The 14,948-nt window shown below is 37.5% G+C and overlaps 1 protein-coding gene across 1 annotated transcript in view; it reads left to right on the top strand.

Moving 5' to 3' along the window:
• Positions 1-14,948, top strand: part of mal (maroon-like) — a 594,674-nt gene that overhangs the window by 379,510 nt on the left and 200,216 nt on the right. The window contains exon 6 of the mRNA XM_068386135.1: positions 3,965-4,041. Coding sequence (XP_068242236.1) covers positions 3,965-4,041 — 77 coding nt within the window. The remainder of the gene's footprint in view (positions 1-3,964; positions 4,042-14,948) is intronic.

Genomic DNA, 14,948 nt, shown 5'->3' with positions numbered 1-14,948 from the left:
GACTAGAGAACAATGGTTCGATTTTGAAGTATCCTTCTCTTAGAAAGAAGAACTACTTACCATAGCTGAAGAGTCTCCTCTACCCATACCAAGAGGAAAATAGCCACTGAACAATTACATTGTACTAGTTAACCCTTGAGCTTAGAAAAATTGTTTAGTAATCTCAGTGTTGTCAGTTGTATGAGGACAGAGGATAATTTATAGAGAATAGGCCAGGCTATTCTGTGTTTGTGTAGGCAAAGAAAAAATAAACCGTAACCAAAGAGAGGGATCCAATGTAGTACTCTCTGGCCTGTCAAAGGACCCAATAACTCTCTAGTGGTAGTATCTCAATGGGTGGCTTGTGTCCTGGCCATCCTACTACCTACTAATTGGGTGTTGAGTGGATAGAGGTGAGAACTGACTCTGCAACTGTGGGAGCATGGTTGAAATCTGTAGTAAGTGCTGAGAAGCGTGTCCACACAAAGGACTGCAGAGATGATAATCAAGAGACATTTGGGTATATGGAAGGAACTGATTATAGAGTTTGGTTTAAATATTGTGATCCAGATGGTGCCTACATAGAAGAATAAAGCTGATATTTTGACTAGAGTCAAGAAGAATTGGTTAGTGAGCAGTGAAGTTGAGCATGCACATCTCTGTGCAGGTGCTGTACTTGATCTAACAGAGTTGTATGATAAACACCATATGGGAATTGACAGAACACTATATTTAGCCAAGTAGTTGGACTTGGAAGTTTCCAGAGAATGTGTGAAAAAGGTAGTTCAGTGATTGACTGTGGTTCAGTATGGAGGCAGGTAAAGAGAGAAGATGCTCAAGAAATAAGAAGACAGGTTAAGGTCTGAAATAAAGCACGTTAGTTCAGAATTAATACTGTTAACTGAAGACTCAATGACCTTCTGAGATTTCAAAAAGGAAGCTAATGAAGCTAAGAGCTTTTCAAGCCCATCAGTATCAAAATTTGAATTGTTAAATGTTGTATTGGAGTTTGATGGTGGCATATTATTATCATCATCATCCCCACAATAATAACAGGATAAGTCTTCTGGATTTCTCTCGTGAACTAAAAGCAAGTTGTCTTTTACTCTATGAACTATATTTTGGTCAGGAACTATAGAAACATACTTTCAGTAAGTGAAGGCTTTTGCACTCATGACAATAGTTATTAAAATCCAATACAGTACTGTACATGACACGAGACAAAGGGAATGTGGATCATGATGCCCAGAAATAAATTTATGCTGCAATTACTAACAAATCCAGAAGACATTTTTAAAAGTACTAAAAACAATAAATTTCAGCAATATCTGAAGTTTTGGCTATCGTGAAGTAGAAGTGAACACAGAGACTGAAAGTCTAAGGCTCTGATTTGAACAAGCCATTGGTGGTTACCATTAACTGCTAAATGATCTCAAATTTTACTAGAGGCTTAAGTCTTTGAAAGGAAAGAAAACAGGAAATTTTATAGTTAAAGGGATAAATGTTGAGAAAACCAAGATTCGAGAGCAAAGCAATATGAACATCAGGGGAGGTTCATAAAAAATAAGTACTTACTTAAAAGCATCATTGGAGGAATATTGTTAGAAATTACTAAAGATGGAAGAGTGGGGTAGAGAGCTGAAGATCAGAAACTTGCGCAAGTAATCTCGATGTTAAGGTGACCAAGATGGAAATAAAGGAAAAGATAGTCTGGAAAGTTGTTGTGTACATGCTGCTGTAGAGGTCCAAACAAATTCAGTACTATATATTGTAAATAATTTATTGTATCAAGCTTTGTTTAGTAGTGTAAAGGATAATTGCAATAAAAATTTTCAACCAAAGGTATGAGGGTAGAGGAGAACTGTCTTTGTGGAAGGCCACATCCTGGAAGAGGAAGAGTTGGAGCTTATGTTTTTCATAGGGACATTAGTATTGTATGTAAAGCTGATATTGAGAGGGAGGTAAGAGAGAGAGAAAAAAAACAAAATGGGCTAGATATAGCTGAAAAAAAAATACTACATGATTTTTAAAGAAAACTATCCCGTTTTTAACAAAGCTGTTGTTCTTTATCGTAAAGAATTGGTCAATTTATAAGAGGTACTGTATGATGAAATTTCATGAAGAATGACTGAAATTACACAATTAAGTTTTAGTATTATGATATTGCAAGTGTTAGTTCAAGTAGATTGTAAGAAAGAAAGATCATTTAGCCCTACTCTAGAAAATAATATACAGTACAGTCATACCTCTCTTCTTGAAAGAATCTGCATACAAAATTTTCAAGCATATTTTTATGACTCACTTTGCAAAAAAATGTTTCATTTTAAGAAAAGAGATTTGCCAGCCAGGCCGAGAATAAAATAGTCACCCAATAATAAAAGTTGAAGAAAATGGCTTTAGACAAGAAAATGTTGCTGTAGTCTATAACAGGGGTAACTATAATAGTACAGTATATATGGTACTGTATATTTTGTATATGTACAGTGTTGTACTGTATGTATTGTATTATTTTCCATTTAATATTACATTATGTTGTATTAGCTACCTAATTTACAGGTATTAACAGTTAGTTTAGGTATATTGAATGGTTCAAATGTATTTGGCTGTTTAGTATTTCATTGTGGTTATAATATAGCTTTATTATAAGATTTAATTTTGTGCTGTTAGGCATTACTGTACGTCAAAGAAGGAGGGACACTGCTCAGAAGGCCCACGACCAGTTGAAAATGTACAAGACTAGAAATAATAGAGAGAACAGTTTCATAGTTAAACCTGGAGTTTGAAAGCCTGACTTTTAAACTCTAATGAGTAATAATGAATAATCCTAATAATAAATGGGAGCATTGTGCATGAAGGCATAAATATATGCAAGTTCTGTTGTATCTACTTAGTTTGCCGTTTCATTTAGATTATATGTTGTTAGAGACTACAGAAGGTCAGCATTTTGTGTGTATAAAATAGGACAAAAAGTTATTAATTATGTGGGTTATATTAAAAGGGAAAATTATCCTACTTTTTTTTCTAGGTTATGGTGTAGCTTCTTTCACTCTTAAATCCAATACTTTTATAATTTAAAACTCCTAGTTGATTTTCTTATTACCTCCGCCAAGGTGGTTATGAAATCGAGTTGGTTTATTTATTTATTTATTTATTGATTTATTCATTCAATTATTTATTTATTTGTCTGTTTGTCTGTGGACAGGGTCATGTCAAAACTACTCGATAGGTTTTGACAGATTTTCACTGCAGATAGATCTCAGGTCATGGACGACCCCGTTAAACTTTGGAATGATCAGAATTCGAATTTGCATTTTTCCCCATCTACAGTCAGCTTATGAAAAGCATGATGCGCTGTCCATAGACTTTAGTTAAATGTTACAGTAGAGTCATTCATGGTCAGCATATGAAAATAAAGAAGTGTTTCGTCCATAGACTTGAGAACATTTTGGCAATGTTCATTGACGGAGATCTGAAATCTCTGAGTGCTCTTGTGTTAGATATTTCTGTTCACAGCTAAATTATTTAAAACCTTAATTTCTATTTTTTTTTTTATGTAAATGCGCACTACATTTCATTTGCTATTATTTGTACTTTGGCTCATTATAAATGTCATTCAAAATTTTTGCATTCTTTTGTAATGTGAAATTTCATTTGTTGTAAAATATATCCTTTATCTTATTTTGTAGGAACACCCTGATGTAGCAAAGTAGATCATGTAGGAAGATTTTGATGTATTAAAGAGATTAACTCCCATTGATCATTAGTGTTCAATTTCATTGCATGGAACAAAATACAGTACAGTATAACAATAATGACTAGTTTTAGTTTCACAAGATTTTTCCATTGTAGTTTTATCAATTATTTTATTTTTCAGTTTTTGATTATATAGAAGGATGTACAAAACAGTTCTTAACCATTTTTAGAATTTAACTCTCCCAGTAGCAATCATATTAACTGTCCTTTTTGCTAACATCTTCCATTATAGGTTTGAAGATGGAACATTACCTTACCTCAGTATCATTGCTGTAAGACATGGTTTTGATGTCATCCTGAAACACACAGGTAATTATATGTAGAAATCATAATTTATTTTTCTTCATTTAGAAACTTAATGAGATTTTAACTATTAGCAGTTTATTTATCATTTAATTGTTTTTATAACCCTCTCCTGATGTTTATATTGCTGCTTCTCTAGAAGCTCGGCTTGATCGATATTTACCCGTATATTTAATTTTTTTATCTAGATTTCTTTATCTTCAATAATTACATGCCTCCATTATTGGAATGGAACACTCTAATGGTAAGTGGTAAGAAGCCTTAAACTGCTGCACCAGATACACTGTATCCTACCAGTTTCTCAGTCGTGGTTTAGTTCAGACATTCTCCAGATTCTTTGCTTATTACTGCACATTAAGATGTCTTCCCTGGTTTGATTAGCAATAATTGAATAGTGTGTGCATGGGAACTGTTTATGAGATATCATGATCTGCATTACCTTTGTGTATATTATCAGTAGTGTTATTTAAATACCTGTTGTGAAGGGTTTTTTCCCACATGGCCTAGCTCCCAGAAAAGTATGATTCATTGGTTGCTGATCAAGTTATGCACAAACTGAAATTTGCTTTTAGTTCAGGGAAGACTATGCAAGTTGATTATAGTGGGGATGATGATGATAATGGCACTCTTCCACCTTTCGACAATTCACTTACCCAACCCCCCTTTAATAGTGATTAGCTTCATAAGCTCTTAACTTTGTTAGCTTCCATTGTTATAAGGGTAGAAGTCCAGTGAATTCTCTCATAATAGTGGTATAATTGGTATCCGTCCCATTGCCAAACCTACCCTAAGTTACAGAGTTGTCTAGTCGGAAGTTTTTCTCTGAGTAAGAGTTCTGAAAGTTCACTACACAGTACAAATTTGAAAACCTCTGTCAGAGCCTCAAATTTTTTAATTACTGTAGACCCTTCTGCCACTAAACCCTTGCCTTGGTGTTATTATAATTGCCCTATAAGGCCACTAGATTGCGAGGTAGAAGACCACGATGGTGATATGGGTTCTAATATCCCCCTTTTTCTAAATTAAGTGATCCTAATCAGCCTTGTATTACTTACGTGGATGGCATGGCATATCATATGAATCCTTAAATTCTAATTGGAAAACAAAGATTCAACTAAAGTCGATGAGCTGCATCATATTTTGGATGACATTGTATGCCATTCGTTTGCAAGCTTGGCCACTAGCTCATCACAAGGTGACTCTACTGTGATAAATGTAGGTGCTAGTAAGTTTACTGCCAAAACAAGTCCTCTGCCTGTAGCAGCCCTCATGTCCAGTGGTAAACAAAATAGGAAATCGTCCGATTTACCTTTCTGTTCAGCCTATGGTACTGGAAGATGAAGGGGAAGAAAGTGCAGAAGCAGATCTTGAAAGAGAGTAATTATCACTTATGACAACCTTGTGTAACGTTATTGCTGAGAAATACCTTAAAGTGAGTCTGGAAACTTGCCATTCAATCAAATCTGCCAAAGTCTCTGGCCCTGTGCCCCATGCCTTTGCTTCCTCTGCAGTTTTGCTTCTACCTAAGGTTCTGCAGGTTGTCCCTCTCAAGGGTACCAACCCCACTCCCCCCCCCCCCCCTACGTTTGCAAGATCATCTCACACGAACAGCAAGCAAATTCCCTAACGCTCATGGGTGCACGCGATGTTCCTTGTCCACAAGCAGTGAACACTCGCAAGTGAGATAACACATCTCACACTCACCACGAGCAAGAGTATGCGCACATGCCTAGCCAGCTGCATCCCCTGGGATCCCAGCTTAGCTTGGATTCTGTAAATTGTCCAAGCAGCCTTAGCCACTTGAGGTGTTCTGGTAGTGACTTCGACTTCATCGGTCCAGTCCAATCATCCGGTTTCAATCCCTTTGACGACAGTGGTGTCTCCGTGGAACCCTAAGTCTCCTTTAAACCTAGGAGGAGAAGCCCAACGTCAGCCTTTCGTGCTCCCCCGCGCCTTCAGACTCTACATAAAAAAAAAAAAAACATGACTGACTTAGAGGCCAGGTCATTTTCTTATGAAACACATTGAGGAACATAGTGAGTTGACTTTTATCTTGACAGACTGCTCCAGGTCCAATGATGGCATTGGATTTAAAGTATACTGCATAGCATTGCGTTTAATTATAGAGGTGCACTTCCCCTCTATTGTCTCTCTCTATTGTTGAACTACAGTATATGGCATACTGACTGCTTTTGGAAAAATAGTGTTAAAGGAGGATATCAATTTTACCTTTTTTTGTGATACAAGAAGTATCCTACAAGCTGCATAAATTTTTAATTCTTTATAATCAAACTAAGAGGTAAACAAGTTCAGTTTTGCTGGGTTCTAGAAATTAAGAGCAAATAGAATGGCAAAGTAAGCTGCAGCTGAATTACTTCCAAGAAGATATGCTCTGTTGTAATGAATTTTTACCAAGTATGAAGAGGTTGTTTTATAATATTTGGCACCAGCATTACGATACCCTAGATGGAAATAACATGATGCCTTGAAAGTGGGAAACTATGCCTTGTTGGCTGCACATTGGTCACACTCATTTGACACAAAGATTTTTATGATGGGTCAAAATCAGTCATATTGTGGTGCCTGCTTTTAAACATGACAGTGAGGCATTTATTAACCAAATGCCCCACTCTTGGGTAGTGAAGAAATAGATACAGTATCTGTTATAAACTCGGGGTAGGGATGGCAGATTTGTACTTGCCAAAATTTAATCCAAATCAGGTTTATTTCAAATATAGCAGGTAATTTTTTACCACAGTAAATGGATATACAGTGTACATCGAGAGCTAAGACCAGCTGGGTGGAGGATAGGTAAGTGGCACAAAGCACTCCCAGTGTAAGCCACTAGAGATTTTATGGCAAAAATTTGATTTTTTTTTCATCTAATAGGTATTGCAGTTCTCTGTGTAGCGTGTAAGTGAAGCCGCGAAGGGAGAACCCGTGTAAAAAGAAGCTTGACTGTATACCTATTTCGAGTGCTATACTTCGGCCTGTCGAGAGCACCACATCTGCCCATGCCTATGGCATCTGTCCACTCCATTATCTGGACGTAAATTTCAAGAAGTCATCCTTGCAGTCCAAACAGGACTGGATATATCTGGGAATACATTTAAACACACGATTAGGAAAGCTTTTTCCAAATCAGAGCAGAATCGAAATGATCAAGGAAGTGGCTTGAACCTTATTCCTGCGGAGTTCTCTGCCAGCTCACTGGTGGCAATGTCTTTTAGAACACCTGGAATCCTTGCAATGCTTAGTCCACAACAGTTGCATATGTATTCTGTCACTTCAGCGGCAACTGAATCCCTATGGTCTTGGTGCAGAGATCCTCCGGAAGCCTGCATTACGGTAGGATCAGAGCACAAGAAGAACTTAGTTGGTGGATGCAAGACACCAATTTTTGCTAAGGAGTAGATTCCCCCCCCCCCCCATATGATACTTTTCACTAACACCTCAAACGATGGGTGGGTGGCTCACCTGCAACAGCTCTTGGCCTCTGGGCTATGTACTGATTCCAATCGGTAATGCTACATAATCCTCCTGGAGTTAAAGGCAGCCTTTTAACCATTCAACACTTCCAACAGCTCCTCACAGGTCACTTAGTAGTGTTGATGAGTGGCATGCTTAAACAAAGAAAGAGGTACTTAGTCACAACAGCTCTGCAATCTGGCTGTCGAGATTCTGAGATGGACAGAGGACAAACAGATTTTGTTCAGCCCAGTTCATCCTAGGCAAAAAGAACAATCTAACATACAGACTAAGCAGCAAGACTCAAATAGTTGGTTCCGGAAGGTCTTTGAATCCTCAGATAACAACCAAAATCCTGACTTGTGGGGTTTGCCTCTGGTACACCTGTTCGCAACATCCCGCAATTACAAACTGCCGGTGTACTGCACTCTGATATCTGATCCACAGGAAGTGTTCCAGGATGCCTTCCAGCATCCTTGTGATGACCTAGACATCTACGCATTCCCATTTTGCCTGAACCGGAGGCTCTTCTACAAGGTGAGGTTGTCTTCCAACCTATCAATAATACTACTGTACTGTAATACAGGTATACCTTTCCTTATGTCGGTAATTGGTTCCAGGGGAGGCAACTTAAGTTGAAAAATGACAAGTCGATTTTACTTGTTGGAATTACTTGTCACTAGGATAAACCGCAAATAATCATTCCCAGTTCTATATTATATTTATAAATGCAATTTGAATGATATGTGGTTAATAAGAAACTATTTAAGCTTACAAACAAACAAATTTTGGTTTTTAATGTAGTACCGAGAAATAGTACAGTGGTACCTCTACATACGAATTTAATCCGTTCCACAACCAACTTCGGATGTAGAAAATGTTCGGATGTAGAAACGGATTTTCCCATAAGAATACATTGAAACAGGATTAATCCGTGGTTGAGCCCAAAAACCTATGATAACTCTTTAATAAATTACTACACATAATTACACATGACAATATGCACTCTAAATTAGATAATAGACATGTAAAAAAGAATAATTATCAAGAAATAATAAATAAGAAACGGGTTTTTAGCGTCACTTTACCTTAGAAAGTCCAGCGCAGGTGTTGGTCTTGCTACGCAGAGAGGAGACGGACGGGCGGCGAGGAGGTAGAGAGGTTGACTACGATAAACGTACACTACCGTAACTTATTCTAACTTACACTAAGTGAACTTTAACCTAACTTAGCTTATTTATTTTTTTATTTCTATATTTTATATTTTTTTTTACATTTTCTTTTTTCTTTTGATGATTAATTTTAATCACTTTCACTCAACACTTAAAATTGATTGAATTTTTTTCTCTTCAATCTTTGCCGTTTTCTTTGTTTCACTTTCTTTCGCTTCACTCTTTGCCGTTTTCTTTGAATCACTTCCTTCCTCTTCATCACAAGTTCGCTTCGTAGTTTTTTTTAAAGAAGCTATCGATAGAAAGTTGCTTGGTACAGCTTTTCAGAATGTTTCAAAAATAAATTAGGGAAACATCATCAAACTGCGCAACTACACGACAAACCTGCAATTTCTTTGGATGGCATTTGTCGATGAAGTCGACCACGTCTTGATATTTTCCTAACACCTCTTTTATTTGCGCCGAACCTAACACATGTTCTACCTCCTCGATCCCTTCCTTGTCATCACTCATGTGCTCAGACATAGCATTGAGTTCCTTGAGCTCCTCTGTAGTAAGTTTGTTCTGAAGTTCTTTTGCAAGTTCACTCACACTCATGCTTTTCAATAATTCCTTGCTTTACTTCTAAAGAAAGCATTTCCTTATTCCTTTTCTCACCACTACCACTACCACTTGCGAAACTTAAGCCTTTTAGGACCCATGATTTACGTAAAATACCGTAAAAGGATGAACGTAAAAAATCACGATTAAAACACAGTTAATAGTAGAACGCACAGGTTACAACCACACGAAGCCGACGAGAACAGAGGAATGTCCCGAGCCACGCTAATTGAGGCTCTCTCCGAGGTAGAAATGCTGCCTTCTATCAGCGGAAATAAAAAATACATCCGGCGCTATGAGTACCATCTACGTGCACGGGTATTGTTTACTTCGGGTGTCGAAAAAAAATGCGGGTGTAGAGTAGGAACGTGTTCGAATTGTACTTCGCGTGTCGAAAAATTCGGATACAACCAGTACGACAAAAATTGCTTACTTTTTGTGTCGAAATAAAATTCGGGTGTAGAGTCAAAAAATTGCTTGAATTTTACTTCGGATGTTGGAAAATTCGGATGTAGATACGTTCGTGTGTAGAGGTTCCACTGTAATCTTATTTTACGAATAAATGTACATTTATTCTTGTAAATGTAGATGTTTACAATTTAGCATGTTTACTTTATATCGCGGGCTCTTTATCTGTGAATGTAGTTTGCTCTAAGATTGTATAAAATAGAAAGATTTTGGGAGGTTAAAAGACAAATTAAGTTATTAAAAGTTATTATTTTGCAATAGTATAAAATAAACTTAGTTGTTAAACTTATCAATATTTATATTCAATATCTTTGTTTACTTCACTCACATAGATGGCTATGGATCGTCAGCATCAACAACGGATTCGTCTATTGTTGATATGTATGTTAATAAGAAACTGGTCTAGAGTTTGTTGAACTGCGCTTTTTTTTTTTTTAAATGTCTTCAAGGATTACATGATAGAGAGAAAAGTCATATCAACAATACTGTTAATTATACGTAACCATAATCATGATACCCTTGGGACCCTTGAAAACAGCTGACAACAAAACCAAAATAAAAACAATTGGTATCTTTTGCTGTTGGAATACATCTTGATTTGATAACAGAAAAGTACAAAAATAATTAAACGAAGTTCAGATAACACAAAAATCCAGGATTATTTCAGACATATTTCAGTACATATTATGTTTTGCTGTTGACTAAAGCTACAATTCAGCTGACGAAATTAAATGACGTGTTTTAATCCTAGGCTACGATCGAACATAAATTTAAGCAAAGTAAAGGTTTATTTTGTGCGTAGCATTTAGCTGACATTTTCTAAAGAAACGATGATTTCTGTTAAATCTGTTTTATGTATGTATAGTAAGGCACCTCTGAGACAGAGAGTAAGAGAATGTATGCAATGGTGCCCTAGCCATCCTACTACTTATAGATGGATGGGCTTCCACCCACCTGTAGGTGAGTCTTCTATTTTTGCAGCAAAAGTTTTAAATGTGGAAGTCAATTTCAATTTTGATGTGGATGAAGTTACTAGGCTCATTTAGAGAAATTTGTGTCTCTAGGCCACTTGGAAATAAGGGTTTTTCAATTTCACCGTAATTCCCATCTACCGATTTTCTGTAGATGCCGTCACTATTTTAGTGATGAAAAGTCAAAGTCTGCTACTGAGTTGATAGTAGGATGACAGGTGTCTCTCTTTGGACTTAAAAATCCTAGACCTATTTCTGCTCATAGATGCTTCACAGGAAGGGTTGGGAGCAACTCATTTATATCTCGGGGAAATGGATCCTGCAGGAGACAAATCTGCACATCAGTTGGCTGATAACTAACTGTATTCAAAACTCTTCAAAATCAGGAACCACTAATGATAGGAAAAACAGTAACCATGGTTTTGAACAATTGGACCGCACTAGCATAGTTCAGGAATCAAGGGAGCGCAAAATCTCCATCCCTGTACCGCATAGCGGAGGCACTATATAGGACAATTCTGAGAGCAATCACTCTATTTCCTCAGTTTATTCAGGGAAAATAGAATGTCTCAGCAGACCAACCAATCAGGAAAAGTCATATTTTGCCAATTTAATGGTCTCTGCTTTTGTTATGTTGAGAGATTTAGAAAGGGTGGTGTTGCTTGAGTATAGATAAGGTAGCAACATCACTAAACAAAAAGATAGATGATGTGTTCACCTGTGCTTGAACCCATATCTGGAAAGGTAGGTGCCCTGTTACATGACTGGGTGAATCTGGATCTCTACGCATTCCCACAGTCTGCCATGATTCTGCGGGTGTTCAACAAAATCAGGATCAATACAAGCAGCAGGTTGACACTAATAGTTCTCTTCTGGCCACAGAGGGAGTGGTTCAGAAAACTGTGGCCCTTGTTGTGAGGGAGTCCAAAAAGGTTACAGTACAGAAGCCGGTATGCTCAAACAACCAATCTCATAGGTGTTCCATCGAAACACATCCATGCTATATCTGACTGCAAGGAGATTATCCACCATATCAGAAACAAAGGGTTTTCAAAGCCTACTGTCTATATGAATTCTAAAATCAGTCTACCAAAAGGTTATATCAAAGACATTGGAAAGTTTATTTTGATTGGTGCAAAGTTGAAAATTGATCTATGACTAGGACTAGGTTGAATATTATTGTAAGATTTTTAAGGTTACTTTTTATGATAAGATACATAGTATTTCAACAATTAAGGGATATATATCCATACTTAATTCAATCCTCAAGCATCTGGGATAAAGTCTGTATGCTTCAGGTATTAGAACAAATGTAATTAGATCATTTAGTATTGAAAGGCCTCTGGTAGTAAGATAAATTTTCCTGGAATTTGGATGTGATTTTACAGTACTTAAATTTTGGTCCATTGAAAAATCTGGTTTCGCTTATGAAGATTGCCTGGGTCTTATCAACAAGTATATAGAGTTTTATTTAATAATTGATTTAAAGTCATTCAAAATTATCATTTGGAGACTTTACAGTCTGGTATTTTGAACATCTTTAGTAAATAATCTGGAGTCCCGTCTTTCAAATCATATTTAAGATGGTTATTTTGGAAGCAGTTTAGACCAGGTTAGTAAATCCTAACCTTTTTTTATTAAATTTACTTAGAATTATCCTGTCTCTCCTTCAATTGTCCCTCACCTCTAACAGTGTGGTAGTCAGCAATATGAATATTATGGAAGGCTCATAGCAATGAAGTGAATTTTGATAATAGAATTTCTTGTTTCTATTCTCATCTGATGTTCATATACATGCCCACCCTCCTCCACACTAATTCATAATATTAAGAGGATAGAGATGATTTCAATTTCAAAACTGAAGGGACAAAGAATATCTGGTGTGGCAGTTTGAAGGTCGCCCATGAATGGCAGAGACAAGGGACAGTGACATTGCCTTATCGAACAGGGCAATGCCCTAGAGACTGACCATATATACGTATGATCAGCACCCAAGCGCCTCTCCACCCAAGTTAGGACAAAGGAGGGCCAGGTAATGGCTGCTGATGACTCGGCAGATAAACCTATAGGCTTCCCCAAACCCCCCCCCCCCCCCATCCTTACCTCACAAAGATGGCGAGGTTACAGCGACCCAAGGAACTAACGAGTTTGGGCGGAACTCTAACCCAAGTCTGGTGATCACCAGTCAGGGACATTACCACATCGGTCACCACAATCCCAGTTCTGGGCTTTTTACCACCTACATCTAGAATGGTTCTATTCCATTACTAAGGGCATTTATTTCTTAAAGGTAAAGAAAATTGGAAAATTTGAAAAATAAAGAAATGTTTTTACTGGTAATGAGCCTCTAGAGATGAGGCAATATGAACATCAGATGAGTATACAAATAAGAAATTTTATATATTTTTCTCTTGCAATATTCTGTAGTTGTCATAGTCTTAATATTGGCTCTAGTATTATGATAATGAAAGGTCTGACTTGGTAAATATTTTTTTTAAAAATAAGTATTCTTTTGAGGATAAATAAGCAGTTTCAATATTTAGAAGATAATTGGATTATTGTGCCTGTGACAGATGTCTTTGCATACATACAGTCATATCTAATTAACTTTTATTTTACTGAAACATCGGACATTTTTAATATCTAGGTTAACTTTTCATTTATAGAAAATACTTAATTTTACTTTCACAGATTGCTTATTGTTTTACTATCTGGCTTAGATATTTTGATATTCATTTAATGGGATAAAGAGTTAAATCTTTTAACAGTTTTCCTGATCTGTATCTTCTAAATTATTTATCAATTTACTTCATGACTAGTTTTTTATTGGTTAGAATCTTTGCATGAATTCTTGTATACCTGTAGGTCTTATATTTGTAAGCAAATTGAGGATTGGTTTGAATGTCGAGTTATCTATTTGCTGAACAAAATCTTGAAATCGTTAGAGATTGGCTGAGTATCTTTTAGGAAGTTGCAAAAGGGGGTACTGTTTATGTTCAAGTTTCTTTGGAAAGGAGCAAGGAGCCTTTGGCCCAGTGGACATCATGGAAAATTTAGTTATCTTTTAGTATTTTGTGCATTACGGATCAAATTCTGAACCAACTGTGCTACATTTCTCTGTAACAATTTCAAATGTGGTAATGACTGTCAGAAATCGAATAGGTTGCCATAGAAATAGCTTTTGTAATAATAATCACTTTCATGAAAGTTAGCTTGGTGATAGTGTTTTAGCTTAAGGATTGGTTGTTCCGACATTTTATACAAACCCTTACTCTCTTTACAGTAGAGATATATTTCGACGATAGCTGAAACCAGCTGTTAGTTTTTTACGAGGTGTAATTACCCCCTGATGGTTAGCTTGCAGCAACTCCTACCATCCTTGGGGCTTTTGAATCTCGCCGCTAAGGAATGGTTTCCGAGGGTGCTACAGTTAACTGCAGCATTCTTCTTCTGCTCACCTTTGTTCCTGCAGCTCCGGCATAGGAACGAGAGCAGTGGCTGACTGGTTCCCCTGGGGGTGTCCAGGGGCGGGGGGGGTTATTCCTTCAAAGTGAACATTGAAACTAGCTTCAGCTATGTTCATAGGTAGCTCTCGATGCTGACCTTGAGATCAGCTCGTTGACGGGAAGCATATTTCGCTGCCCGAAGGTCTGCCTCCAGGTGTTGGGCAACTTCCCTTTCCGAGGGAGAGTTGCCCTCCACTGTTCGCTATTCAAGAATTTTCCCACTTGCGGGGAGAACTGCCGACAGCGTTCACAAGTGTTGGTTGCCTTTCCTGCCCACATGGGAGACAGCCTTCACCTAAGTGGTTTTCCCCTGGGATTCCTCTGGTGGAAATTGGAATTGTCCATGCCCCACTCTAGCTCTTTGGAGCAAAGCTTGGGGATGACGGAATTAGCCGACTGCTTGCAGTTACTGCTCCTCCCCGTTTTACCCTCAGGATACAAAAACTTGTCGTGAGCAAGTTCTCCCCTGGGGTTTTTGTTGCAAATGGTGATGCCTGCTGACTGCTTGCAGTCACCACCTCTCCCGTGAAAGAGTCTCGTTGGCTAAAACTCCTCAGGGTTATAGCCTACATCATGCCCATTGGGGCCAACAAAGCTCCTGGAACTTTGTGAGACCAAACCCTTTAGGACCTATGCCTCATGATTTCAATCTCTTATGAGGGAGGAACTGCTGTTCTTCAAGTTCAGCACAGCTTTTTTCGTCCCCTTGCAAGAGGTTGGACATACTC

The sequence above is a fragment of the Palaemon carinicauda genome, chromosome 1 (assembly GCF_036898095.1).
Source record: "Palaemon carinicauda isolate YSFRI2023 chromosome 1, ASM3689809v2, whole genome shotgun sequence".
Lineage (NCBI taxonomy): Eukaryota > Metazoa > Arthropoda > Malacostraca > Decapoda > Palaemonidae > Palaemon > Palaemon carinicauda.
This window is presented reverse-complemented; position numbering and strand designations above follow the sequence as displayed.